The following is a 27,371-nucleotide window of genomic DNA, read 5'->3' on the forward strand; positions in this document are numbered from 1 at the left end:
TTAACTTTAAGTAGTCCAGGGGGGAACTTAGTCAAGACTCGACTTGAGTCTTGTGCTTGAGCCCTTCAAGCCAAATATGTTTACTCTTACCAATCTCTTTACCTGTTTTAAGCCCTGTATTCCAAAATGTGAGTTTGTGTTTAGAGGGAGTGTTCGATCTAAAAATAACTACCATCCTCAAAGCAGGGCATCAAAGACATCAGGCACTCAAAACGTCTCATTGAGTATTGAAGAGCTTTGCTTGGATTTGACCAACAGATATTATTTAATTAAAAAAGATATGAATCATTGTGACAATTTGCATTATTGTCAGTGTAGCTCACAGATCAAACTGGATCAGGGTGAATGAACTCTGAATTCGGCAGCTAGAATGATATCACTGTATAAACACCTGTTGCAGCGAAATAGGTCAATTAAGAGCTCAGCCCGGGCAGCCATGATGTGGCTGAAGAGCTTTAAAGTGGCTGTGACTGAATTTTGGAAGGAGTCTTTCATCATAATAGCATTTCAGTTTAGTTTTCACGGCTGAGTCCGCTTGAGGAGGGGTTTGTGCAACCTGTTTTCTTCAGATGCTCATTTCAAGCAGCACTGAGTCACAGGAGGAGAGACAGAGAGAAAGCTCACCATATGACCCATGTGAAAGTCATAGAAATCCTCCAGACTTGAGCAGCCTTTGCACATTACAAAGGGACGGTTCAATTTCACTGCTGAATGAACACCTTCAAATCAATTACGCAAGAAGACACTACTGTATAATAACTAAATATAGCTATTATTGTCTCAAATGCTCATCTTCCAGAGACTACATACAAGCATTCATCAAGGCAAACAATGAGAGAGGGCCAGAGTGAATGTTATGGAAACAGATTAAACCGCTCAGTGCCAGAACGATCAGGAGGGGGAGGGGGGGAGGGGTGCTGGGCACAGTAACATAGACCCAGTCCATATGGTGCCTGCATAGAGAGAGAAAGGAAGCAAGATAGAGAGAGATAAACAGACACTGAGACCAAAACAGATTGGTCATTTGTGTTTAAAGTATAAAAACAAATATATTGAAAACAATTTTAAAAAATTTGGAATAGCTAACAAAATCTCAACAAAAGTCTCTCACTCCGTGTAAAATGTCTCTCCTCAGGGACTCTGAGTAATGACTATTATTATGTGTAGAGGTGTGAAATTACCACAATTGTTGTGGCAAAACTAAAGCCTGTGTGTATTACTGCTTGCCATTGCACTTGGGTCTTGTGAGAAAACACACATATGTAGGATTATTGAATCCATCCGTTTTCATATTGAGTGAGTGCATGTAAACTCATGCATATTCACAAAATTAGATCATAAGAGATCATCATGTCCAGTTTGGCTTGTTCTTAAACAGATGTTTGCTCATGTACACAGAGACAACACCCCCTGGAGTCTCCCTATTGATAATCCTTCCAGAATGGCGTTTCGTTTGTCTGCTCCAGAGCCCCCAGTCAGCTTGCAGCACCCCGATTGCTCTTAAATCCTCCAATGACTGTATTGGAGAGTGTGTGTGTGTGTGTGTGTGTGTGTGAGAGAGAGAGAGAGAGAGTGCGCACATGAATGTGTGGGTGTGTGCTGCACCAGACATCAGCAGCAGGTTGAGAGCCGACACACAGAGGAAGCAAGAGAGAAAAAAATAATAAAGGGAGAGAAGGAAAAAGAGAAAAAAAACACTCTTTCATTCAGTCCACCGAGAGAACTTCAAGACCGCTTCCTGCAGATCCGAGTGCACAGGTAAGCACAATTGCATGAGGATGTGGTCTCTCTTTATCCGTCTCTATCTTGTGATGCAGTGGCTATCGCACCCTGCCGTTTTGTATTCGTCTTTTATCTGATCGACGCAAACACTCTATCAGAGGTGCAAACTTATACGATCCGTCTTGGACCTCTCTGCGCTGCAGTTGTCCTGGTTTGTCACTGTCATTTTATGCCAATATGAGATGAGGGGAATTGATCTACTTCTGTGATGATGCTCTCTGGTTCTATCTGATGCTGACATTGCTATTATTGAACATAGCAGAGAGCAGAGCTGCAACAGAGGGAAACCTTTGGCTGAACGCTTTGAAAACAGCACACGTGGGGTTGATACTAACAAAGCCAGGTCATACGCTCTCTGCGCTCATATCCACATCACCTCGGGACATCGTGACCGAGGGACAGACAGAGAGAGGCTCTTTGTTGCTGATAGTGATCTGATACGGATCTGCACTGCCAGGGAGATTTCCCCGAAGACACTAAAAGCCCATTCAGCTTGCGCATATGTGTGTGTGCGGAATCAGAAACTGCCCGCTGCCTGTCAAAGTGAATATTTACACAGACAAACTCATTAAAATTGTATGAAATGACTATCCGACTTCCCAATAAATGTCATTTTACCTATTTATAGATCTTAGCATGTAGGTTAAGATAGAGGAAGGGTATTGCACGTTTCCATGGCAGAATTTAAAAAGGAGCACAAGCGCTTGTATTCACACCTTCAGTCAATTCTGTTTTATTGTGTGAGAATCACTGGAAATGGAAAAAAAACAAAACATATAACATATTTTAAGACTAAGCTTTATAAAATGACTATAAATATTTTGTTCAGGTATGTTGTATTCATTTTAAGGTGGTGTTAAGAAGAGTACATTTTTTTGCTTATGGCATTGAGATGAATAACAAGATGATAGTCTGAGTGAGAGTCATTATTATTTATATGTATTTTAACGATAGGCTGTGTGTGACGTATTTCATCATAGTCTAACAGAAGAGGTGTTGTGTTTGGCAGCAGGTTGTTCATACGCTGGGTCATTAGGCTACCCATGTCATAGATGACAGATTACACACACACACACACACACACACATAGGGCAGCAGGCGAGCCGCACCGTTAACTAACTTTATTTAACTTGACTGCTACAGATTACACAGTGAAATACTGAAGCATGAAAAATATTCAAATTGATAGTAGTTCAATTTACAACCACTTATTAGTCTAATGGAATGCTATAAATGTGGAGAATGACTGATTATGTCTGTCGCTGGGAGTTTCGGGAGGCGCCAGCTGTCGGGTTCAAGCCCTCATTACGCTCACAGAGTTGTGACTGTCATCGTTCCAGTATATAAATGGTTCCTCACTTTGTCTTTTATCTCTCTCCTGTTCTGCTTCTGTCATTGAAACGGTATCCTTTTCTTATCCCCTGCACCTATATCCAACAAGACTGCTGTATTTTGTCTGTGTGTGTTTGAGATTTAGAGTGTGCTGTCAGAATAGAGGGTGTGTGTGGCTTTGGCTGAATGGTTCAGTGAAAGTAGCAGTATCAGAGTGTAGAACCAAAGGCTGTTAGGGAAAGGGAGAGAGAAAGAGAGAAGAGATAACTGGGCCCTGGAGCACACGCTCACAGGCACTGTGCTCTTCACTGTATGCCGATACTCCACAGACCTTCATTAAACACCACAGTCGTGTCACACACACTGCCCTTCACTTGCTGAGTGGAGTTTCACAGGCAAACTGGGGCCAAGTGTGGGGCCACTCCTCTTTACCTGCAATCATGTTTAGCTTTAAATCACTTTAGTGCTCCTGTTGATGGATGTTAGTGTTTGCTTGAAAAAAGTAATTGTATCCACTGGCTGGAATATCAATAATGTATCGCCTCTCTCAGCAAAAGCTTTGTGAATGCTACAGGCCATAGTATCAGTCCATGGAGAAAAATCCATTGGTGTCTGTGTATATTTACAAATTAATGCTATAGCACAATCTCTGTGATGTATTTACACTTGGTCACTGCATGTTTTAAGTTAGCATGAAACAGCATCTATCTTCTCTATTGTGGTGTATTTCTGAGTAAAATGGATTCTTGAATTAAATAACGTAGGCCTAGGGTAGGAATTGATTTTTTCCATCAGTAATTGATTGGATTGTTGGATCATCGTCATTTGCTAATTGCTGCAATCTCATATGGCTGACGGGTTGCTGGAGGGGAGGTTTTTTTTTTTTTACGTCAGTGCTCACGTCATCAGGGGAAAGAAGATGTCTTTGTGAGGGGAAAGTAAATGTTTTTGATTAAAGATTACAAAGACACATGACTTTTAAAAAAATGATGTGCATGTATAAATCTTTTATAATAAACATGGTCAGTTTTAATTTCATGGTGACTTCAAAACAGCTAAAGATAGCTGTCTGATCATGAAAAGACCAAGCATAGAAAAAAAGCATTGAGCCTATATACAAAATGCAAGTCAGCTAACTGTAAATGCATCTTGTTTTTCAGGCTATGTATATAAAGTTTACTCCTCCTGCACGACTGACGTCAACATTGACCAGGCCTGTTCACACCAACACAAATGTTTGGCATGAAAATTCAGTTCGATTTGTCCATGCGATATGTCTGTTCAGACCAATAAATTAAAAAACTGCAGATGGTCTAAATGAAAATGCAAAATTACACTTTCACAATTAGGTGGCACACTCAGAAAAGCAAAAATACCCTGGTTACCACGGTACACAAAATCTTCCTCTGCTTTTTACAGTCTTCTATCCAATTCATAGATTTATGTAGCAGAAGCATGTCTGGGAACACGACCAAAAGTGCAAATCTTATTGGATGACCAGTTTTCTTCACAACATCAGACCATTAGAACATACCGAATATTCATCTAGGTGTGAACAGGCCTTAAGAGAGTCACTATGAATAAGACAAAAAAACTCATACACTAAATAACATTGACCCCCTATGTTAATTAGTCTTTGAGTTTTGTGTCTTAAATTTAAGACTGTGTGCTATTGGCATCATCACAGAAGTGGGTTATATTTCCATATTGCAGAACAATAAATCAGATTTATGTTCATTTTGTGGAGACACATTGAGACCATTGTTGGCATTACTATAATATAATTACTTTTCCCTTGCAAAAGTAAAATAAGAGATTACTCTTAATTTTTCTGTAATGTAATTACAGTTACTTCTTATGTAATTGCATTAAATATAGATTATAGAACAATTCTATAAAAAAAAATAGCAGATTTAACATCAAATAACGTTAAAATGTAAAATTTATGTTTTAGACCAGTTTCATGTCTATTCTTGTATTGTTCAACTGGTTGAGGTTGATATGGGATTTAGAAGGTAATTAGTAATAAGTAATGCAATACCTTTTTTTAGAGAGTGTAATTAGTACAGTAATATAATTACACTGTTGAAGATGTAATTAGTAGATAGTAATTAATTACTTTTTTAAAGTAACTTACCCAACACTGATTGAGACCAAGTGTAACTTAAATCAAGACCCAAGACTAGTTGTTAATTACTAAGCCTGTAAGCAGTTGACCTGCATAGGTTGTTTTACATTATAAGTACATTTTAAACACAAGTTAACAAAGCCTATAACCAGCTGAAAATGGTTTTGGACCTGGAAGTGGTGAATGTTTCAAAGGAGCCAAACAAAACCATACAAATATTATTTGTATAAGAAAACATAAGGGAATCTTTAAATGCATTAAAATGCATTTTATGGATTTTTGATCTCTTTTGAGCTGTTGCATATAGACACTGTTTTTGCTTCACTGAGCTGAAGGGTTTACTCCATGTATTCTCAGAGGATGTTGCAGTTCAGCATTCGGTGAAGAAAAAGGTGTAGCTGAAAACACAAGAAAGGCATTGACAAATATTGATGTCTCCCTCCCCTGTGTTGAAATTGTTAGGGCATGAAAGCATCACTCAGCTAAAAATAGAGATCAAACAACAGGAGGAAAACAATATTTTGTTGTTACTTTATCTGCAGGTACATTTTAATATCCTGTAACAAACATTAAATGTTAAACAAGTATGGAATTAGTAGTAAATATTGCGAGAATATTTCATAAATTATTTACACGATACAAAGCCATTTAGTTTGAAACAGATAAAGGATACACATCACGATCATACAAAAATAAAATTTTTCTTAAACATCCTTCTTAATATAATTGCTTTTAGGGCAGTTAAGACAATACAATTGTTGGAAAATCTTAACCACCTACAAATGCAGATTTACTTGTGTGTTTCACATGAATATTCTTAAACTATTCTAATACCAAACAGAAAGCAGGACACTATTTTTAGCATGGCTTAGCTCACTGCTCCACCCGTGAAACAGAAGTCCAACTTCTCTGGCATCTCAGGAGATCTCATTAAAAGCAAAAACCTTTTTGCATTTTTATTCATATTTCAATGTGGCAGAGAGATGATGAGATGATCCATCCATCTTTAAATCAAACGCTGCTTTAAGGTTTCATGTCTTAATTCATGCAGGAGGCACCGTCAACAGTATAATCTGTGTCTTGTGGCTGTTAAAGTCTATTAAATAGAATAAAATTTGGAAATATAGCATTGTAGATTGTGGGGGATGGTTGTTCCAGTAAAACAGGGAAAGCGGCAGTCCAGCTGTGTTGCTCTGTAATGGATCTCTGGGACACTGAATTTGTTGAACTGGTTTCACAGAGGAGAAATGTTATGAAGGTTTTTTAACTGTAGTGTATAGACACAGTAGTCGCAGGTGTCATGCAGTATCCCATATACACAGCTCTCCCCCCAGGCACACGCTCCAATGGGGCGTAGTTCAGCGAATGGAGGGCTGGAGGTATCTGCGTCACAATATGAGGTGCTTTTTTTTCTTGCTTTTTTTTTGCAGTCTATGTGCATATCTATAACAATCACTATCCAACCCTTCATAGCATTTAATATGAATCATTTGATGAATCACAACAAATGGGGTCATTTCACAGCAGCTCTCCTGATTTAAATAAAAATGCTTCAGAAGTGCATTTTAATACCCACATGTTCTTGTAGTCCTCTTGTTTTGTTCGCCATGATATTAGATGCACTATAAGATGGGTATTTGGGGATGAGACCCCCGAAAGCTATGCAGAAATGATCTGAAAATTTCAGTCACAGTGTTCTGTCACCTCCAGTGTTCTGCTGATCCAGTGTGTATCCTATTACTGCTTATCTCAGGGGAAAAGAGAGAGGGTCTGATAATAAAGCTCTCATCCCACTGTATCTACTAAAGGCACTGATCTGTTCTGTTTTGATCCCACCTCCCACTGGCACTTGTATGCATAATGATTGCTCTTTTTTTCCAAGCTCATGTGTTGGTAACAAACAGCAGCTATCATTTGCAAGCTTAACTGAAAGTGATCATTTAAATAAGAGTGTTCAACAGTTTTTGTTTATGTTAACGGCTTCGGTTGATGATACTTAACAGAGCTGTTTTATTATTCTTTGTTCCCTTTGCAGTTACAATGCTGCCTGGTACCAGGCCTCTGCTACTGTGTGTGCTGTGTCATGTGACCACCACATGGGCATTCGCCCGCATGTCTGATGCGGTGGAGCTGCGGTCCGCGTTCTCTGTGGCACGTACCAGCAGCATGGAGGGAGGGCCGAAGATGGTCATCACCTTTGACAAGGTGTACGTCAACATTGGTGGCGATTTCGATCCAAAGGCAGGCTTATTCCGCTGCAGGATTCCAGGCGCATACTATTTTTCTTTCACAGTGGGGAAGTTCCCACGCCGAGACCTGTCGGTCATGCTGATGAAGAACCGCAATGAGGTTCAGGCGATCGTGTACGACGAGAACGCCGGAGAAGAGCGGAAAGTGCAGAGCCAGAGCGCCATGCTGCAGCTTGATTTCGGAGACACCGTCTGGCTTCGTCTTCATGGAGACCCTCGCTATGCTATCTACAGCAACACTGGTCATTACACCACCTTCAACGGTTACCTGATATACCCTGATCTGTATGGCTACCAAGAGCCTACACACAAAGTTCATGGCAGTGATCATCAACCACCGAAAATCAGCGATCACTTACTGTCTGAGCGTGAAAATACGATTACCAAAGACACTGTTGTGGGTATGAAAGAAGAGAGAAGGGATGAAGAGATAAAAGAGGAGGACGGGAGAAATGAAGAGGAGGAAGACGACGACCAGAGGTCAGCATTCTCAGTGGGCCGCACTCAGAGTATTGTGGGAGTGGATCAAGGTTACCCTGAGCACCAGCCCATCATCTTTGACACTGAGTTTGTCAACATCGGCAACAACTTCAACTTAAGCTCTGGTATATTCAAATGCAGTGTACCAGGAGCCTATTACTTCTCCTTCAATGCTGGCAAGCTGCCCCATAAGACCCTGTCAGTGAAGCTGATGAAGAACCATTTGGAGGTACAGACCATGATCTACGATGACAGCGACACTGAGAAGGCCCTGCAGAGCCAGAGTCTGATGTTGTCACTGCAGGATGGAGATACTGTCTGGCTCTACAGCCACCAGAGGGATGGATTTGGTGCTTACAGTAATCACGCCAAGTATATCACTTTCACTGGCTTCCTGGTGTATCCTGAGCTCCACCAAAGCCCTCCGCAGCAGCAGAAACAGGATAAGACATTGTAGGCCAGTCAAGGAGCCAGTCTGTTTGTGGGTCTTTAGGAAGTGTAAGGTTTTGGAGGAGCGTTTGTGTGGAAAAGTGTGAGTTCCCTACACACAATCTTCTACACTCTAGAGACTGTATGCCATAACTCTTGTGGTTTGCTTCTTCAGATTCCTTATTACAAAATCTCTGAAGCTTTTGTTTTTATTCTGTTTATCTGCTTTAGGAAGAAATGACTGAGTCAAGCAAGCAGCACCTATAACACATTGGTTAAACAAGGCCTACTCAGCATCCCTAAAGTTGCTATGAAATGGAATTTGTGATGTTTTTCTTCCCTGTTGTCCATCTGGAATTGATTTATAATAAAGACTGCAACATTCCATACAATAAGAATTGTCAATTATGATTTCATGGTGACTTTAAGACCTCGGATGCTGAGTTTTCACGACAATATGATTAAAAATACAAACATGACACTTTAAATTAATATAAATCATTTGTAAAGATATTAATACAAAATAAAATAATCTGAAATTTTTAGCACTAAGAATTAATCTCTTAGCACTAAGCACCTATCTCTGCAGAGGCAATTCATTAGATAACTCAAAACTGTGTTTCATAATCTCTCAAACTGAATAAAATTATTAAATGCATGCATATTTCAAATAAGAAACTGTGTTGTCTTTTAAGCTTTTGCACGAGAACTCCATCTTCTGCTTTTTCATTCATTATTTTCAGTGTAAAATCAGTGTTCATGGCACGTGCATGCACACACACAAAAACAATGATGACAGCATTGGCCTTCCAATAAACCATAATTCATATAGTTAGTCAATAATCAGTCTGGCTTTGGAACAGCACTACACATTTAAACTGAGGATCACTTCTGTAAATTCACTATATGGCCAGAAACTGCTGAATGCAGGCTGACAGCTTCTAAAGGAACAATGATTTTTTTCACTGCCAAATACATGTACTGTACACCAACTGATGCTAATGGTTTTGAAAAATTGTACAACAAATATTGATGTTTATATTTTGGGGAAAAATAATATCAAAGATATTAATCAGTTTATATAATTCTTCTGATTTATGCTGTTGTGTGCATATGGCCATACAGATTTATTTAAGTGACAAAGCATATGAAGTGCACAATTCCAAAATGTAAATACTTTTGTGTTTTTTATCCATTTCTATATAAGTGAATGTTTGCATTTCTAATTTTTTGCCTGGTCTTATGTACTTTTCTGTAAGTGTAGTATGATCTACTTTGTTAAGTAACGTAAAGGTGGTTTCAGTGTGTGCTGGATTCTTATTTTGGAAGAAGCCAGTCCTCAGAAGAAAGCCAAATAAAAGCTCTGAATGTAAACTGTTTCTTTTGTCTTGTATTTTCTTTATTAGTGTCAATATTTAACGACAGTGTTGTCACTCCTAACAATTATAACTTATCCTGTACAATGATTCTTGAAATAAAGTATTCAAATATCTTTAGAATCAGTCAAATCTGACTCAAGTAATTGTTTAAAAATCATTTCTAAAAAACATATATTTCAACAACTTAAATCTGCAGAGGTACTTAATTATCTTAAGCGATAACAGTGTGTTCTTTTTGAATCCAGATGAGCTTGATTTCTCTATGAATGTCACAGTCAAATAGCCGATCAGATTATTGTTCTGTTATGAGGATAAAGAAGATGCCTGGGGAACTTTAAGGTGTTTTTTTTTTTTTATTAAAGTTATAAAAAGCCTGAAAGTGAATCACTGTTTGGTGCAAACCATAAACAGAAAAACCCAGATAATTACATTTTGTATCGACATGGTGTTGGAATAACATACAGCAAAAACTATGAAGGAATGGCTTGGGAGAAAAGAGGGTTTCTATTCTAGAATGACCTTGTCAGTGACCAGACTTGAGTCTGACTGAAAAACTGACATTTTCCCCTCTAATTTGGGAAAACTTTTCAATTCAAATATGACCAAATGATATTTTGAAATTTCTAAGTGTACAATGCTTCAAAAAGAACACTAGACTATAATTTCTACTAACAGGCAAAATTTGGAAGATGGGAAATAAGTTTTTCAACCATGAATGAATGTTCTTAAATAAGAAATACTTTCATAAATGTTGAAATTGTCTTCTTGGAACATGGAAAAAATTAGGCAAAAACTTGAGAGCAATATATTTATAAAGACTAATGTTTTAAAAAACAAAATTTGTAGGTTAAAGTGTGAAGTAATAACTGTTAGGACCAAATGGCCTGTGTGTGTGTGTGTATGTGTATATATATATATATATATATATATACATATATACATATATACATACACACACACACACACACACACACACACACACAATAAAGCAAACATAAATGCCAGAGATGATGACTGCAGCACACTGCAAAAATACTGTTCTTAGAATTTTTGTTTTTTCCAGTCCAAATATCTAAAAATTCTTAGATCAAGAAGCATTTTCTTGACAAGTAAAAATATTTTCTTGTTTTTAAGAAAAATAAGTCAAAATTAAGTGAGTTTTTCCTTAAAACAAGCAAAATAATCTGCCAATGGGGTAAGCAAAATAATCTTAATCCAAACTGAAAACAAGATTATATATCTTATTTTTGATTTGAAATAAGATTATTTTTCTTACCAAATTGGCAGATTTAGCTTCTTTCAAGGAAAAACTATTGGCTTATTTTTCCTGAAAACAAGAAAAAAAAATTGTCAAGACAATGCTTCTTGATTCTTGAACTTTTAAGATATTTTGACAAAAAGCATTTTTTGAAGTGCAGAACCCCACTCATGGGGGAATGGGAGAACACACAAGCAGCAGACAGCTGACTTACCACAAATTATAATGAGATTGATAAATGGAAAAGCCACAGTTAATTAAGACATTTTTATACCTATAACTTTGCTCTGAGCAACATTACTGAATGGCAGTTAAACAATTTTGTGGCTAAAACTCTTAATTTTGCAGATAAAGATCTTTTTGGAAATATGCCATCAATATGACTGTATCTCAATATTATCTTTTGTAGAGGTAACTGAGGTATCTAAAACCTTTTGGCATTTGGCTATATGCACATTTAACTGCTGAATTACAAAAATAAGAAACGAGAAAACAGTTATCAGACATCAGTGAACTTAAGACTTTAATTTGTGCATTATTTATACACGCACTAAAATACCTTTTCCTTAGAATGCCTGAAATGTATCAGTGTTATACATTTACTGTGTTATTTTTGCCAGTCTTTTTCAATTAAACAACCAAAGAGTGTTATCACAAAACATTTACTTCACACACACACACCTCTTACAATTGTAGTATAAAAACATAATCCTGAAAATTCAGAGTTTTAAAAAGAGCTTATTTTTATATGTGCGAGTCTGTTTTGTATACAGATACAACTATCAAAACTAAAAGTTTTAACCTGTGTTATTACAAAAAAAGAAGACATTTATAAATAAGAAATGAGATGCAGAAACAGGAGTCGTTTCATTGTTTTATTCAGTTGTAGCACAGGGTCTTATTTACATAAATATGTTCTGATGATTACAGCTCTGAAGGGTCACAGCACAGAGGGAGGGTTACTTTGCTGGTTTGTCCCCAGACTCCAGCTTGGGTGCATCTTTGGGCTCCCTGTATGCTGGGAATGCTTCCCATGGACTGTTCAAGTCAAACTTACGGAACTCCTGAGAGAGCTCGACAGGTTCAGCCACAACCCGCTTCACTTCATCATCATAACGCACCTGAGAAAAGAGAAGAAGAAAATAACTCAACAAAATTGAATCCACACCCCTTTAAAGGAATGTTTAAAATTGTGTAATTGCTCTGTGCCTTTAAACATGGACTGTCATTTAAAAGTTTGAGGTTACTTTTTATTTTATTTTACTGAGACTCTTATGATTACCACAGTAAAAACGGTAATATTGTGAAATATGACCATTTAAAAAGTGTTTCCTTTTAATGTTTTCTTTTTTCCTGTGATGGAAAAGCTGAATTTTCAGCATCATTAATCCAGTCTTCAGTGTCACATGATCCTTCAGAAATAATTCTAATATGCTGATTTGATGCCTAATGAACATTTCTTAATATTTTCAATAATATTGAATGCTTAATATTTTTGTGGAAATCATGATAAATAATTATTTGGTGAATATAAAGTTCAAAAGAACAGTGTTTATTTGAAACAGAACTCATTTGTCACATTATAAATGTCTTTACTGTCACTTTTGATCAATTTAATGTATCCTTGCTGAATAAAAGTATTAATTTCTTTGAAAAAAAAATCTTACTGACACCAACTTTTAAATGGTTGTGTAACTATGAAAAACATTTCTGAGGAGGAGAGGTGGCAATCACTAGAGAGTAACAGACTTGACTTCATATTTAGTGCATTTACCTCCACATATCCAGACAAAGGAAAGTCTTTCCTGAATGGATGACCTTCGAATCCATAATCTGTTAAGATGCGTCTCAGATCTGGATGGTTTGCGAAGAAAACTCCATACATGTCCCAAATCTGTAATGAAACATTCATTTCAGAGTGAAACAACACGGTCTCTAAAATTTGACAAAACAAACTTAATATCTGGATGCAACCACAGCTATGATACATGATCTCATGGACCATTGACAACCCACAAGGCTCCCTCATTCACAGTCATAGCAGGTGGGAAGTAGCTCAGAGGCTTTACTGCATGAGCACTGCAGCTTGTTGTGCCTGAGCATATGCTAGACCAAACAGACATCCATTTTGCAGTCTGAAATATACAATTGTCAAAACTTGTTCATGAAACCTCAGTGAGATGCATACCTCTCTCTCATACCAGTTAGCTGCCTGGTGCACAGACACAGAGGAGTCAAGGGGAGACAGCTCATCAGTGTAGGTCTTCACTCGGATACGAGAGTTATAGCGCAGAGACAGCAGATTATACACAATCTGAAAAGGAAAAATTGGATCATCAATCCTTTGTGCTGATTCTGATCGATGTGTATTTCCAATGCCAATAACTTTCACCATGCAGGCTACCAAAGTACGGTATGCATATTATGTGCAGTACTTTTATTTATTTTTTAAAATTATTTCAGTTAATTCTATTAAAATAAACTAACTTGTTTAAAACACAAAATCAATATAATATTTTATGGACATTTCATAGTTGAGTTGAGCATGCTCACCTCAAAGCGATAATGCCTTGTAGGGACGTCCACAGCTGTCAGGTCAGTCATGTTGTTGAACTGAGCGTTTGTGTGATCTTTCAAGAAGGTGAGAACAGGTACAATTCCTTCTGGGTGGATCATTACCTCCAGCTCATTAAAGCAGGTGACCTAGGATTCAAACAAAAGGCTGTAAATAGAGCCATTTTGAGGAATTGCAGAGTGCAACTTTAATATACAATACTGATCTGTCATCTGAAAAAGATAAACATGTGAATAACTGACCTGAACTTGTTGCACATATTTGGGGAGAATCTCTGCAATGTATTCACCAAACTCTGAAAGCTGAGTGTGGGTGACTGGATCCTTGGGCCTTACAGTAGCTAATGCAAAAAAGACATTTAGTCCCACACTTTATACTTAAATGGCTTTAACTACTACTAACATTTAAAATAATCATTATATACAATGCACTTATTGTGTACATGCATGTTAAATTTGAAAATTACTAGCTGTAATTTTTTTTCTGTAATTACATATACATTTACACAGTTTAGACTTTAACCCACACCACTACACGTGTCCCCAACCATAACTGTATCTCACCAATACAAGATGAACATCATAACATTGTACCTAACAATTTTTTTATGCAAATACTAGGTAGTTAAAGACACTTAATATACAGCAACACGCACCGCTAACAACAATGACAGACTTCTACACATCTAACGTTACTCACGTCTGGTTTCAGTTGTCGTTGTTCTTGTCTGGACAATCGCGGCGCTCTGTCTAGCCACTATGAGAAAAATGAATGCATTATATTGTGTCATTACGTCAAGTTCAGATCAAGACATCAAATGAACCAAATTGGTTGCTTGTGTCCAATGAAATTCAAACCACAGATTACAGATTTCCAAATAATGCAAAAAAAAAAAAAAAAAAAAAAAAATTGAAGCGTGATGTCTTAATTTCGCGAATAAGAGAAACTGTATTTGCCTAATTGAGATTATAACAATCAGTCGAGACTGTCATTAGCGTTCTATGTGTTTGTACTGTCTGCTACTGGAAAGGTCAACAGCGAAGAAAAGCCTAAAACACAGAGGAGCTTGTTTGGGTCCTGCACGGTGACAATAATTGTTAAATTAGTAAATAGTTCATCTTGAACATGTCTGTGCTGTTCTTGTTTATTTCTTACCGTTTAGACTTCTTCCAAAACCGCAGCGGACAAATCTAACCAAGGAGGCCGCCATCTTTTCTCCCTCACCGCGTCCTTTCTCGCGCGATTTGCTGATGCTGAAGTTACAGGTGCATTTGGCAGTGCGCTGCTGCCATCTTCAGGCGCAACATTAGAGGCCATTAACCCTGTAAGCCTGACATGCGACGTAATAGTCGAATCGAACAATTTATTGAACCCTTAGACAAAATATAAATTTGTATGTTTTTTTTAAAATCATATTTCATACATCAGGCTTTTATGGCCCATAGCTCACGAGGAAGAAAGAAACATCTTTTTTCAGAGGCTAAACCTGAACACAAATAGGCCTATGTAATTTAGTGCAGTTGTTTGGCTAAAATGTATGATGAAATTCTGATGGTTTGTAATGTAAACCATTGAGATTTTTAGCACAACAGTATAACAGACTTAGATAAAACACATATAAATACCAGTTGCAACTCCCAAAAATAAGTATTTTGATCAAAGCGTTGTAAAATGCAATGCAATGCAATAAACGTTCCTCAAAAGCTTGTTGTATCATATTTGATGATACATACACTTTAACATTATTTTTCTAAAAAATGATGTATGGATAATCAGGTAAACTTAAGTTGCTTCAGTCCAGTAAATGTTCATCTTAAAGGATTAGTTTACTTTCAAATAAAATGTTCCTGATAATTTACTCACCCCCATGTCATCCAAGATGTTCATGTCCTTCTTTCTTCAGTCGAAAAGAAATTAAGGTTTTTGATGAAAACATTCCAGGATTATTCTCCTTATAATGGACTTCAATGGCCTCCAAATTGTTGAAGGTCAAAATTACAGTTTCAGCGCAGCTTCAAAGGGCTTTAAATGATACCAGACGAGGAATAAAGGTCTTATCTAGCGAAACAATCAGTCATTTTCGAAAAAAATACAACTGTATATGCTTTATAAACACAAATGATCACCTTCCAAGTGGTTCTGCCAAAACCGCACTTTCGGATACTTCAAAAAGCTTACGCTGTATGTTCTACGCCTTCCATATTCTACTTACAGGAAAAAAATGGAACTGGCGCTGCATAAGTTTCTTCCGTAAGTACAATAACTGCGGTTTTGGCGGAACCACTTGGAAGGTGATCATTTGTGTTTATAAAGCATATACATTTGTATTTTTTTTTTGAAAATGACCGATCGTTTCGCTAGATAAGACCTTTATTCCTCATCTGGTATCGTTTAAAGCCCTTTGAAGCTGCAATGAAACTGTAATTTTGACCTTCAACCGTTTGGTGCCCAGTGAAATCCACTATATGGAGAAAAATCCTGGAATGTTTTCATCAAAAACATAAGACATCTTGGATGACATGGGGGTGAGTAAATTATCAAATTATATTAAATTATTTGAAAGTGAACTAATCCTTTAAACACTAGCAGTTGCACCACCTGAAGGTGGACAATTATAGATTTATACAAAAAGCCCTTTTACTTTAAAAAAGTACGAACTATCAATCAAAGGGCAGAAGGCATAAAATAAACTAACTTACTTATAAAATTGAATGTAGAGAACACCAAGGAGTTGATTATTGATTTTAGAAGAAATTAAGAAGCGGTATTACCTGTGACAATTAAAGGTCTTATAAATTCAGTTCAGTCTTATAAATATATTGGTGTCCATTTGGACAGTAAATTAAACTGGAAGAAGAATAGTGTGTCTGTGTTCAAGAAGGCAAAATCCAGATTATTCTTTTTGAGGAATTTAAGATCCTATGGTATTAGTAAGAAGCTTCTTTATCTCTTTTATCAGGGAATCTGGCCAGTGTTTTGTTTTATGCAGTGCTCTTGGGGATGTAGTATTACTGTGGATGACAATAACAGGATTATTAATAAAATTGGCTGGTTCAGTTACTGGCCTTCCTCCAGATACATTTGAGGTCACTGTTGAAAAGAGAACAAGGGCAAAACTGAAAATGATTCTGTTATGAAGGTCATCAACTATATAGTATTTTTAGTGGACTTAAAAGCTCATTTAGTGAGAGATTAGTAATGCCTCAGTGTTTTACTGAGCGATTTAGGTCTTTTATCCCTGCTGCAGTTAGGTTTTTTTAATTACCGTACTTTAGTGATTGTATTTTACTATGTTGCATTTTTATAGCATTTTTTAATTTTCTTTTTAATTTTTTTTTATTGTAATGTTTAATTGTACTGTTTTTTATGTGTATGTTGCAATGGTGGCAATGTTTTGATCATATCAATAATTCAGAAGCATAAGAAACTCATGTAACAAATATGATACAGTAGGCCCTCTAGGGTTAAAACACTGATCACATATTTCACTAAATAGACCAGAAAATATCTTCAAGAAACGTCTCAGCAAGGGTTTAGTATGTAGAACAATTTGTGGAGGTCCTCACAATACAGCACCCACACTAACCTGAGACTGTACCAGAGCTGTGTCCTTTCCAGTCTACTTTATGGCTCTGAATGTTGGAGAATGACAGTGAACCTCCGGATAATTCTGCAAATCTTCTGGCCCAAAACCGTCTCTAACCAACAACTACTTGCCTAGTGCAAGCAAGAAAGTATGAAGAGGCAATAGAGAAAGACTGGACATGTCATCCGGAGGGAACAAGATGACAACAAGATTGTCCTCTTCTGGACACCACAGGGTAAACAAAAGAGAGGAAGACCCAAGAACACCTGGCGCCGAACAGTGGAAGCAGGACTGAAGGCCCTGGCCTGAACCACACCTGGGGTACCATTCAGAAGCTGGCCCAAAAAAGTGAGACAGAAGTGGTGAATCTTTGTTACTGCTCTACATGCCACTGGGCATAAAGCTAAACTGAACTGATACCATTGTTTTGTCATATTAATTAAAATGCATTTCAAATGGATTAATAAGTCAGTACAGAACCAGTTGTACACATCTCTCTATTCCAGCTAAGACCGATCACCAGATAAAAAAAAACAAACAAATCTGTTCTAATATTATTTGGAAATTTAGTGTCTAAACCATCTGAGGTGACAGAAATTACAAGAGTTTACACACAATTTAACTGTTGATGGACATTATTAAAGTCTACTTTTTTGTATAGTACAAAAATGAAACGAATATATCAAAATATGCACTCTGACAAAGAAAAAACAACTTATTAGCAATGTACAGTATATGAGATTCAGCATAAATGTCAGCATTTGCACACTGTGTATCTTCTAGCTGGACTCTGAAGCACACACTTGCTTATAGTACTCCTGCAGCATCTCCAGCTGGGCTGAGCGGATCAGCACATGAGGCCGGACTGAGACCAGCATCTTACAGGCCTCCTCTGGACTCCAACAGTGTAGCTGTGAAAGGAGAATAGAGGTTAAACACAGGGCCATAACTTCCATAGACACTGAGGGGGATAATATCCATTGATGCAAACTACTCAATTTTTAATGAGTATGAAACAGGCTTTCATTTTTGTGATTATTGTAAGCTAATTCATAACTGTGATGAGACAATAAACATGAATAGAGCTGTTTTTGCCATATTAGGCACATGATTAAGAGTGACTGTGTGCATATTTTAAAATATAATATATTGCAAATCGATTACTTTAAATTTAAATTGTAGTTATTTTAGGGTTATTCACTCTTTATTCCCCTAAATCCTTATAAATCAAGACATAATTATAACCTTGGGTTAACATCTAATGCAGATTCCAAAGACTGTAACACTCTTGAGTCTCCTAACATTTAACTTTAGATGTGACTGATTTACTTTTCAATGTTTTATATAACTATGCATATAACTATATATTCAGAAATAACTGGTTGATACAGTTTTAAGAAGGAACAAATTCACATAAAGAATATATTGTGTGTCTCTCAGTGAAATTATTTCTGGTTTATTCCTAAAAAAAAGTGAAGTGAAGCTGAAGTATAATAGTCCCTTTGTATTCAGCATGCATATGTGGGTTTCATGTAGAGAAGTGAACAGCATCACTTGAATTAACCTATATATCAGTTTTCCCCCTCTAAAATTCCCCACCAACAATACTGTGACAAAAAAAATTCCAGTTGTGTCTTGTGCAATGCTACATAAAAGAAAGTGCTAAAGAAATGTGCAACCATACAGAGACAAATATTGTTTACAGTGGTGACATATGACATACAGCTTTGGTATTGATGCTGCTGGGTTTTTTTTATTGTTCATGGTTTTGGTTGACAGACTGATACCCACCCTGATGAGGTATGCAGCTGCAATAGTTGCACTGCGTGAGCGGCCGGCCTTGCAGTGAATATAGACACTAGTGCCTTGCTCTCGATGTCTCAAGGCAAATTCCACACCCTTGTGGATGTGCTCTAGGGTGGGAACACCTGTCAGGTCCACTGTGTCGAGTCTGATCTGCTCAACGCCAACAGCTCGCCACTCCTGTTACATATATACATATACAGTGAGTATACACACACACATACATATATATATACACATTATATGTATATGTGTGTGTATGTGTGTGTATATATATATATATATATATATATATATATATATATATATATATATATATATATATATATATACACACACACACATACACACACATATACATATATACAAGATACTTACCTCAGGTGAATTGCAAAAATATTTTGTTTCATATTCTTCATTCATGGTAATGACTCCTTTTACTTTCTCATTTTGGACCAACTAAAGCGAAATGAGATAAGATGCATTAGCTGAGCCCTGAAATAGGACTGGACATATATAATTATATATGTAACTCTCAAAAACTCAGTAAACGTCAAATCTTACCTCCTCTGTCATTGACCTGAATGGGAGAGCACCAAGAATGACAGTCGGATCCACGCGATTAAACCATTCCCTGGAGGTGATCTTTTCCATGACAACATTGTAAGCGAGTGTGGGATAAAATAAAATCCTTGCTAGAACACTGGACATCGTTCCTCATGTAAAAGAACGAAACATGTCATAGAAGTTTGCACTACGTACTCCTACATAAGGACTGCATATGAAAGAGACGTGCTCTAAGTTTTTTTTTCTTCGACACCTACCACAGATCCTCAACATTGCCCTCTTCTGTTCTGGAGATCAATTTGCTGGATAGATCCAGCGATTGGAATATAACACCTATCTTTAGCTATTGATCAGATGCCATTGATACTGAAGAAACAATTTTTGTGTGAAGTGAAGAGACTTAAAATAAAAGGGATGGCCTACATTTGCAAGAGCCATCTACATTAATATAAAAAAATGCAATGCACCTAAAAATGCCAATAATAAGCATCAGTAGTATTTCACTGAGAAAAGCAGGAATTTGTACTGTCTTGTTAGTTACACGTGCACAGTAATAATATGCAATAATATGCAAACCTCTTTGAGAATAAACACGGATATGGATGGACATCAATGAACAATGATGCGTCTGTAGACGTGGTTAATAATGTACATTTACAGTGTGGATAAAATGTATTTGTGCTTTCTTAGGGTTATTTGCCATTGTGAATGCATTATATAACGCATTCTATAATAAAACGCATATTAATACCAACACAACTGCACAGACATTAAAAGCACAATTCACGTTAACCAGTCTGTCAGTTGCATACATTTGATGTTTATCTCCATGTCACACACACAGACCTCTTGAGCTTTTATTGACTCCAGCGACCACGTGAGAGAAACGTTTAACTGTCTCTTTAAGAAGGGGGGCGTGTTTCAAACAATTCCTTCTAACTACTGTTTTAAGTATTTATATGGCAATTTGTCATAAAAGACAAACAAAATTTGTTATTATAGTCGCGTCTATCAACGTTTTGAGTCCAAAAGTACATATTTGCCCAGTACATTTCGACAGAGGCTCCACCCCAATCCCCTTTTAATAAATGTGATGGTGCATGCAGGAAAGACAGCCATTTTGCACCGTCCCTCTTTCACCCAGAAAGTAGGTTGTCGTGGGAAGACGTAATCAGAGAAAACTACTAATTCACAAATCCCACAAAACAATCATTCCCCCGTGTCAGCACAACATACCTACTCAGTTCCCTTCGTTTGAAAAAGGGGGCATCGAGGGTAAGTGTTGATTGTTCACGGTTGTAGCTGCGCGAGCTAACTGGTGGTTGTTTACGGTCGCTAGCACGCGCTAACATGCGTCATTATGTAAGAGTAGATCGACTACCGCGCGCCCACCGGGCTTATTTCGCTTATAGGTGCTGTTTTGATCAGAGGTAAATGCACGGTTGCTTCAAGAGTTATCTAAACGTGTGTAACTGTTCTGCTAAGTTTAGCATCATTGTGAAGTGTAACAATGATGCAACGCAATTAAAAAGATGCAGGTGATGAGCAGAACTCGGACAGGTCGTTCCCTGTGTTGCACGTGCGGTCTCAGAGTCGCATGTATTGTCAACTGTGATCGCTCTGAAAATTAAGAAACTAGAGGTTCCGTTGGAAAACGCATGGTCACTCCCCGGCTAAATTCATGTCAATGTAGCAAGTGTGTTAGTATAGTAGCAGTGTTGTGTTTTTAAGCACATAGGGCCTGTCATGTTCTCCATTTTTAAGAAGCTACTTATGCAAGTAACATGCAGCGGTGTGCTTTAATCGCGTCATTTAAAGGAAGTATCGATCCCAGCTAAAGTTATACCAGCGACTCATCGAGTACTTGCTGCGAATAAAATGTCTACCTGATTTTTACTTGCTTGTTTCAAAGCTAACGTGTTAATAAAATATAAATACAACACGTCAAAGTACTTCTAAGACCATCACATTCAGTGTCTATGTTTGTATCGTTTAATTTGAATGTTGTTCATGTTCTTGCTTGTTTCCACAAAGTATGTCAACAAAAATGTGTAAAGTTATATGTAGTGAGAAGTGTTAGTCTGCATCTGGCCTGCTGGTTTGAGCACAGAGGCCTGCTGATTGCTGAACAGAAAGCTGCTGCTGTTCAGGACTGTCACGTGAACTATCATTTGATAAGAGCTTCATAGTGCACACTTGTGCTTTCACTTCCAAGCCAAACCTTTATATAGGTGTAATGCGTAAAGCTTGAGTTGAGAAATCCGCATTATAGTCCTATAGCAGGACTAGTCTGTGTTTAATGCAGTGGACTGGACTGGCTCTGTTGGGGACGCTTTATTATGTTACCAGTATTGCGACCTTCAGTTGTAGTTTGGTATAGAAACAATGAGTTATGTCTAGAATGGGAGACTTGTGGGTAAAAGCTTTTCATGGAAAGGGCAAAATATGCTAATAACATGCCATTGAATTAGACTGGCTGAAGAAGGTCCATTTTGATTGATGTAATGGGATCTTTGGTGTTTTTGTGTAATTCTGCTGTGCTTGATAATGAACTTGGTTTCTTTAACCTAGCTAAGATTGTTGGGTGAAATTATTGGGATATTTTAGCCATAATGTTGTAATGGATATGAAGGCATGTCTGATTTCCTCCAACGAATAAATGGTTTTCTACAATTGGTATATAACATACTATGAGAAAGTGTAAATTATCTTAATGTACAGGGGCAATAGGCTATATGCTTGTATTCTGCTTTTGCATTTCATTATATAAGGCCTGTTCAGTCTTTATCTGACTTTCTTGTAAGATCTGTCTGTCTCTGTGAATTATTAAGGGAAATACCCAACTCTAATACAGGCAGTATAAATAATACACAAAGACTGCAAATTAGCCCCTATGTTGTTCTCAGCATGATAATCTTGGTAAAGGACAGCAAGTCCAAAAATACTGGGAATCAACAGATGTTTACTGATAAAAATGGCAGTCTAACCATGCGACTGTTCTTTTTGCAGGTTGACGGGAGCAACGTTTCAGAATAGCAAGGCCACAGAGAGGGTAAGTGGATCTCACTTTTGTGTTCGTATGTATTACAATGGACTGTTTAAGTGAGACATCATAATGTAATGTGTGAATGTGGGAAAGGTAGGTATTCATATTCCAAATGACTGGCACTCAGAAGAACACGATTTGACTAGAACCATCTGACAGCGCACACAAATGTTCAGCCAACAGATTAGTTTGAGAGGTTGCAAATGAGTTTATTTTCAGTTTATTTTCAAGTCTGATCACATTCCTGTTGAGAACTTCACTGTGTAAAACAAAGCAACTATTTTGATCCTTGAACTTCGGTTTCTATTCAGGTCTCTGTGCTAGAAATTAGTAGCTGTGGCCTGTTTTCCTCAGACTATTTGGACGTTCAGTGCTTGTATTTCCTGGAGTATTGAAGTTGTTATGAGAGCCACCAGTGTCATATGTGAGAACTCTTACACTGCAGGTCCTCTCTGTTTTTGGATGTTTTGCTGTTAGCGTTTGGATAATTGGTGTCAAGTGTGTTTATGTCGGCATAAATGATGTATTAGTCACACATGTGGAGGTCCAATGTCATTTAGGATTTTGCACCTCCATTTTTGTCAATTTATGTCATGCTATTCGAGAGCTGCATGAAGCAAAATTGCATGAAATGAACTCTCTGTTCCTTAGTGTTTAGTGCTCAAAATTGAAGACAAACAGTTTCCTTGGTTACTTGTTAGTGCGCACACACACTTGTGAGTTGATGCTGCTATAGTGGGTCGTTCTTTGCAGTTGGATTTTTGTCCTGCATGGCAACACCTCCATTATCTGCAACTGAGGGCTGACAGTTCCAACAGACTCTGCTCATATCTGCTCATGTTTTCAGAAGAGCGTTTGGTTGAAGAGTCTAGAGTGCAATTGTAGGCGTGAGTTTGAGCGCTTAGCGCAAAGTCAGGGGGGTTTATGTCTCCATTACAGAGGGAAGGGATATGTGTCAGAGTGCAGGCTCTTTAAAGGAGCCATCAATCATCTACTGCTTTACCTTTAAGACACTCATGAGGGGACTAAAATACTTGTACTGAGCCACTGAAAGTCTTCAGTTTCATTTTGTACTTAACATACTAATGCTTTCAGGCAAAAAGCTCTTTAGCTTTGACTTCTGTCAGATTTCGCTGTGGTAAGTTCATGTCAGACAGTTGCCGCACCGTGGCAGCTGTTAAATCATGACAACGCTCTCCAGGAGGGATTTACCACATGGAGGTCAGCAGCACCTGTCGGGAACATTCCTGTTTGTGCTCCTGCTAATGTGGCTAATGAATGCCATTAAATAATTATTTCTATACATTTAAACATCTTCAATAGTAATTTGAACATATTGTTACATATATCTCATTACATTTTTTTCTTCTAGCATGTAGTGAAGGGACTATATTTTATATTATGTGTCTTCACAGATTTTTCAATCACGGCATTCATTCGGTCTGCTCAGCACCGCATGAAGTCAAGCACGTGTATTGACAAGGTATGGGTTTTAATTAAACCAATGAAGACCTGCAACCTCTTGATTGGACCAGTCTGTACCAATCACATTTTCTCCATACCATACAAGGTCACTGTATATAGCTGCTGACCCCCACCTGTGCGACGATCACCGAAGATGTTTAGGCGGCACTGTGAAACATAGTATTTACACACGCAAAGCAGATTTACATGTCCAAGTTAACTATTATTAATTTGAGTTGTTAATTTTAACCTTTAATAATAATACTAGCTGACAGGGCTCCTGTTGACAGAATTTTTGCCTTGAGAAAAATGAACATGCAGCTAGTTTATGACCTGATATGTATCCAAATGAATTGATATTGACTCAAGATTGTATTGTAATTGTTTTGCAAGTTTATGGATTGAAATCGTGAAATTGGTGTCAAGCTCTAAAAAAAACAGTAAAAAACCGAAATCTCAGCTAAGCAGTAATAAACCAGTTATTGTAGCCGACTGGTCCGTGATAGACACCTGCTTTCAAATGCTCCCATGCGTATCTGTAAGCACTCGATGAAGAGCGTCATTGATGACTATTTACAACGTTTTTGAAGCATTGATCATTGAAGCCAATCAAAGACCTATCTGATGAGTGTGTGAACGGTGGCCAATCAGAGGTGTTTACGAATCCACTCAACAGCACTCAAAGCATCACATTTTTAAAATTTCAGTACCAACTTGGTTCCGAAGTCACCAACATCCAGAGTCTCTACTGTGAACATGGGAAATCTTGCAAAATCTCTCAGTCAGATGTGACTAGAGTAGACACACACAGTGCTGGGCGGTATGAACAAAAATTTATATCGCAGTATTTTTCAAAATTTATATCGGTTTCACGGTATATGACGGCATTTTTTTCCCCTATGCATGACCGGGCGTTAAAGGAACACTCCACTTTTTTGAAAATAGGCTCATTTTCCAACTCCCCTAGAGTTAAACAGTTGAGTTTTACAGTTTTCGAATCCGTTCAGCCGATCTCTGGTTCTGGCGGTACCACTTTTAGCATAGCTTAGCATAGTTCATTGAATCTGATTAGACCGTTAGCATCGCGCTTAAAAATGACCAAAGAGTTTTGATATTTTTCCTATTTAAAACTTGACTTTTCTGTAGTTAAATCGTGTACTAAGACCGACAGAAAATAAAAAGTTGCGATTTTCTAGGCTGATATGGCTAGGAACTATACTCTCATTCAGGCGTAATAATCAAGGAACTTTGCTGCCGTATCATGGCTGCAGCAGTGCAATGATATTACGCAGCGTCTCTCACATACGTCTCCATGGTTGCAAGGCACGTTCCCTGTGCAAGCAGGGGCTCACGGGTGCTGTGTAATATCATTGCACTGCTGCAGCCATGGAACGGCAGCAAAGTTCCTTGATTATTACGCCTGAATGAGAGTATAGTTCCTAGCCATATCAGCCTAGAAAATCGCAACTTTTTATTTTCTGTCGGTCTTAGTACACGATTTAACTACAGAAAAGTCAAGTTTTAAATAGGAAAAATATCAAAACTCTTTGGTCATTTTTAAGCGCGATGCTAACGGTCTAATCAGATTGAATGAACTATGCTAAGCTATGCTAAAAGTGGTACTGCCAGAACCGGAGATCGGCTGAATGGATTCGAAAACGGTAAAACTCAACTGTTTAACTCTAGGGGAGTTGGAAAATGAGCCTATTTTCAAAAAAAGTGGAGTGTTCCTTTTAACCACATTTTCTACTGATTGAGAGAGGAAATACTGCAGTAGATTGACTAGAATACCCTGTTTTACTGTCATGATGAGTGAATATTGTAGAAAAATTCCACACTAGAGTTAATACAGGTTTACAAAGCCCCACAAAATGATGCTGTGGGGAGACAACAACCAATCAAACACAGACCTGCAACACATTCATTACAGACACATGAATATTAAAATATGACCATGGAGATAGAAAATAAGAGTTGAGGGAACCTTAAGCATTTTAAAAATCTAACGCTATATAACAACAAACTGCCAAAACAAGGGAGAAACGCGGAAGAACATTTAAACTAATTATATTTTCAGTACATTTAAGAGCACTACAGTCTCTGAACAAATGACACACGTAAGTTTAACACAGAAAGAATCAAGCAGTTAAATGTTTGCCCATTCTTCTTTGAATTGTCAGTCTATTTATTAACTTACATCGTCTTCTGTGTAGCAGAATAACCCATCGTGTCATCGCGGTTGTGATCAGACGTACAGTTCAGTGTCCTTTGCATAACGTGACATTTCATTTGAAGAAGACGTGATGAAATATGTGCGCATACACGCTGCTGGTTCATGTTTAGAGCACTTGAATATATTAAATGGGTTCATAAAAAAAAACTTAGACCGAAGCGAGCGTGTTTATATCTAATATATATATATATATATATATATATATATATGTATATATATATATAATGTATAATCAATGTGGAGAACGTTAATCTCATCACGGCGCTCCGCGCAGAAGCCGCTCTGTCTCGCACGCCGCGTGTAGTTTGAATTCTCCGCTGTAATCAAGGGCTGAATCCGAAATCGCCCCCTATAACCTCAAATATGGTATTATTTGTGGGGACAGCCATTTGTAGTGGCGTCCGAAACCATAGTGGACATGGAGTGCACTCATTCAATCTCACATTGCACCGCAATAACGAGTGTACAGCCGATGTACCTACACACAACGGCTGTCCGAATTTACTCACTCGTTTTCATTCACTTTTTCAAGTGAACAATATAAGTGGATAACGTAGGGAATTGTGAATTAGGCTTTAGGGGGTGATTTCGGACTTACCATAGGCTGTGATGCGATCTCAGCTGTGCAACAGTGAAACGGGACGCTCTCAAACAGTGACGGGCTGCGCCGCGTTCCTAACGTTGGTTAAGCGACACATACCAGTATTGCGGTATCATCAAAATTCATATCATAACAAAAATAAATACCAGTATTCGGTATGAACCGGTATACCGCCCAGACACTAGACGCACATGATGGACGGTGGGCCAGAAGAAATGGCGGTAATAGTGTTCGGACTGTTTTTTACAGAAAATTTGTGGGGTACTTCTTTTTTTTTTTGATGAAGTCATGTTATGCTTCTGTCTCCCATGACTAAGCTTTCTGATTAGATAATCTGTAGAACAATCAAGACAATCTGGTCTTTAACTAGGATTGTTGGAAGGGGAGAATTGGGCCCAAAATCAGCCTGATTATCTTGTAGTGTGTGAGTGCCTTTAGTGATTGGTCTATATCAGTTAA

At 37.7% G+C, this 27,371-nt stretch overlaps 4 protein-coding genes across 12 annotated transcripts in view; 2 read left to right on the forward strand and 2 right to left on the reverse strand.

Annotated features, from left to right (window-relative positions):
- The first annotated feature begins 1,706 nt into the window (after positions 1-1,706).
- c1qtnf4 (C1q and TNF related 4) lies at positions 1,707-8,428 on the forward strand. The gene is made up of 2 exons (XM_067401421.1): positions 1,707-1,758; positions 7,278-8,428. The coding sequence occupies exon 2, from the start codon at positions 7,283-7,285 to the stop codon at positions 8,426-8,428; it is 1,146 nt and encodes a 381-aa protein (XP_067257522.1). The 5' UTR covers positions 1,707-1,758; positions 7,278-7,282.
- Positions 8,429-11,904: 3,476 nt separating this feature from the next.
- On the reverse strand, positions 11,905-14,856 carry ndufs3 (NADH:ubiquinone oxidoreductase core subunit S3). The gene is made up of 7 exons (XM_067400686.1): positions 14,768-14,856; positions 14,312-14,368; positions 13,855-13,952; positions 13,591-13,740; positions 13,226-13,351; positions 12,812-12,931; positions 11,905-12,158 (listed from the first exon to the last, which is right to left on the reverse strand). Exons 1-7 carry the CDS (start codon positions 14,820-14,822, stop codon positions 11,997-11,999), a joined length of 768 nt encoding a protein of 255 aa, XP_067256787.1. The 5' UTR covers positions 14,823-14,856; the 3' UTR covers positions 11,905-11,996.
- A 2,592-nt stretch (positions 14,857-17,448) lies between these two features.
- Positions 17,449-20,098, reverse strand: ptpmt1 (protein tyrosine phosphatase mitochondrial 1). Its single transcript, XM_067400723.1, has 4 exons — positions 19,566-20,098; positions 19,380-19,460; positions 18,990-19,181; positions 17,449-18,109 (listed from the first exon to the last, which is right to left on the reverse strand). The coding sequence occupies exons 1-4, from the start codon at positions 19,710-19,712 to the stop codon at positions 17,978-17,980; spliced, it is 552 nt and encodes a 183-aa protein (XP_067256824.1). The 5' UTR covers positions 19,713-20,098; the 3' UTR covers positions 17,449-17,977.
- A 561-nt stretch (positions 20,099-20,659) lies between these two features.
- The window catches only part of celf1 (cugbp, Elav-like family member 1), a 41,594-nt gene continuing 34,882 nt past the window's right edge, over positions 20,660-27,371 (forward strand). For 4 of the 9 annotated variants that reach the window (XM_067402244.1, XM_067402242.1, XM_067402249.1 and 1 more), the window contains exons 1-2: positions 20,661-20,843; positions 22,578-22,620. The gene's annotated coding sequence lies outside the window, so the exon portion shown is untranslated. Of the gene's footprint in view, positions 20,844-22,577; positions 22,621-24,029; positions 24,098-27,371 lie in introns of all 9 variants that reach the window. The other 5 variants (XM_067402246.1, XM_067402245.1, XM_067402248.1 and 2 more) reach the window with 3 other exon arrangements.

Source organism: Chanodichthys erythropterus, chromosome 11, assembly GCF_024489055.1.
Source record: "Chanodichthys erythropterus isolate Z2021 chromosome 11, ASM2448905v1, whole genome shotgun sequence".
In the NCBI taxonomy this organism is placed as follows: domain Eukaryota; kingdom Metazoa; phylum Chordata; class Actinopteri; order Cypriniformes; family Xenocyprididae; genus Chanodichthys; species Chanodichthys erythropterus.

Coding starts and splice junctions, on each gene's coding strand:
- c1qtnf4 (XM_067401421.1), top strand. CDS start 7,283: ATGCTGCCTGGTACCAGGCCTCTGCTACTGTGTGTGCTGTGTCATGTG.
- ndufs3 (XM_067400686.1), bottom strand. CDS start 14,822: ATGGCGGCCTCCTTGGTTAGATTTGTCCGCTGCGGTTTTGGAAGAAGT. Junction 13,741..13,854: donor AATATGTGCAACAAGTTCAG/GTCAGTTATTCA, acceptor TTTGAATCCTAG/GTCACCTGCTTTAATGAGCT. Junction 12,932..13,225: donor CTAACTGGTATGAGAGAGAG/GTATGCATCTCA, acceptor GTTTCATTACAG/ATTTGGGACATGTATGGAGT.
- ptpmt1 (XM_067400723.1), bottom strand. CDS start 19,712: ATGTCCAGTGTTCTAGCAAGGATTTTATTTTATCCCACACTCGCTTAC. Junction 19,461..19,565: donor TCAGGTCAATGACAGAGGAG/GTAAGATTTGAC, acceptor ATTTCGCTTTAG/TTGGTCCAAAATGAGAAAGT. Junction 18,110..18,989: donor CAGCTGCATACCTCATCAGG/GTGGGTATCAGT, acceptor CTCCTTTCACAG/CTACACTGTTGGAGTCCAGA.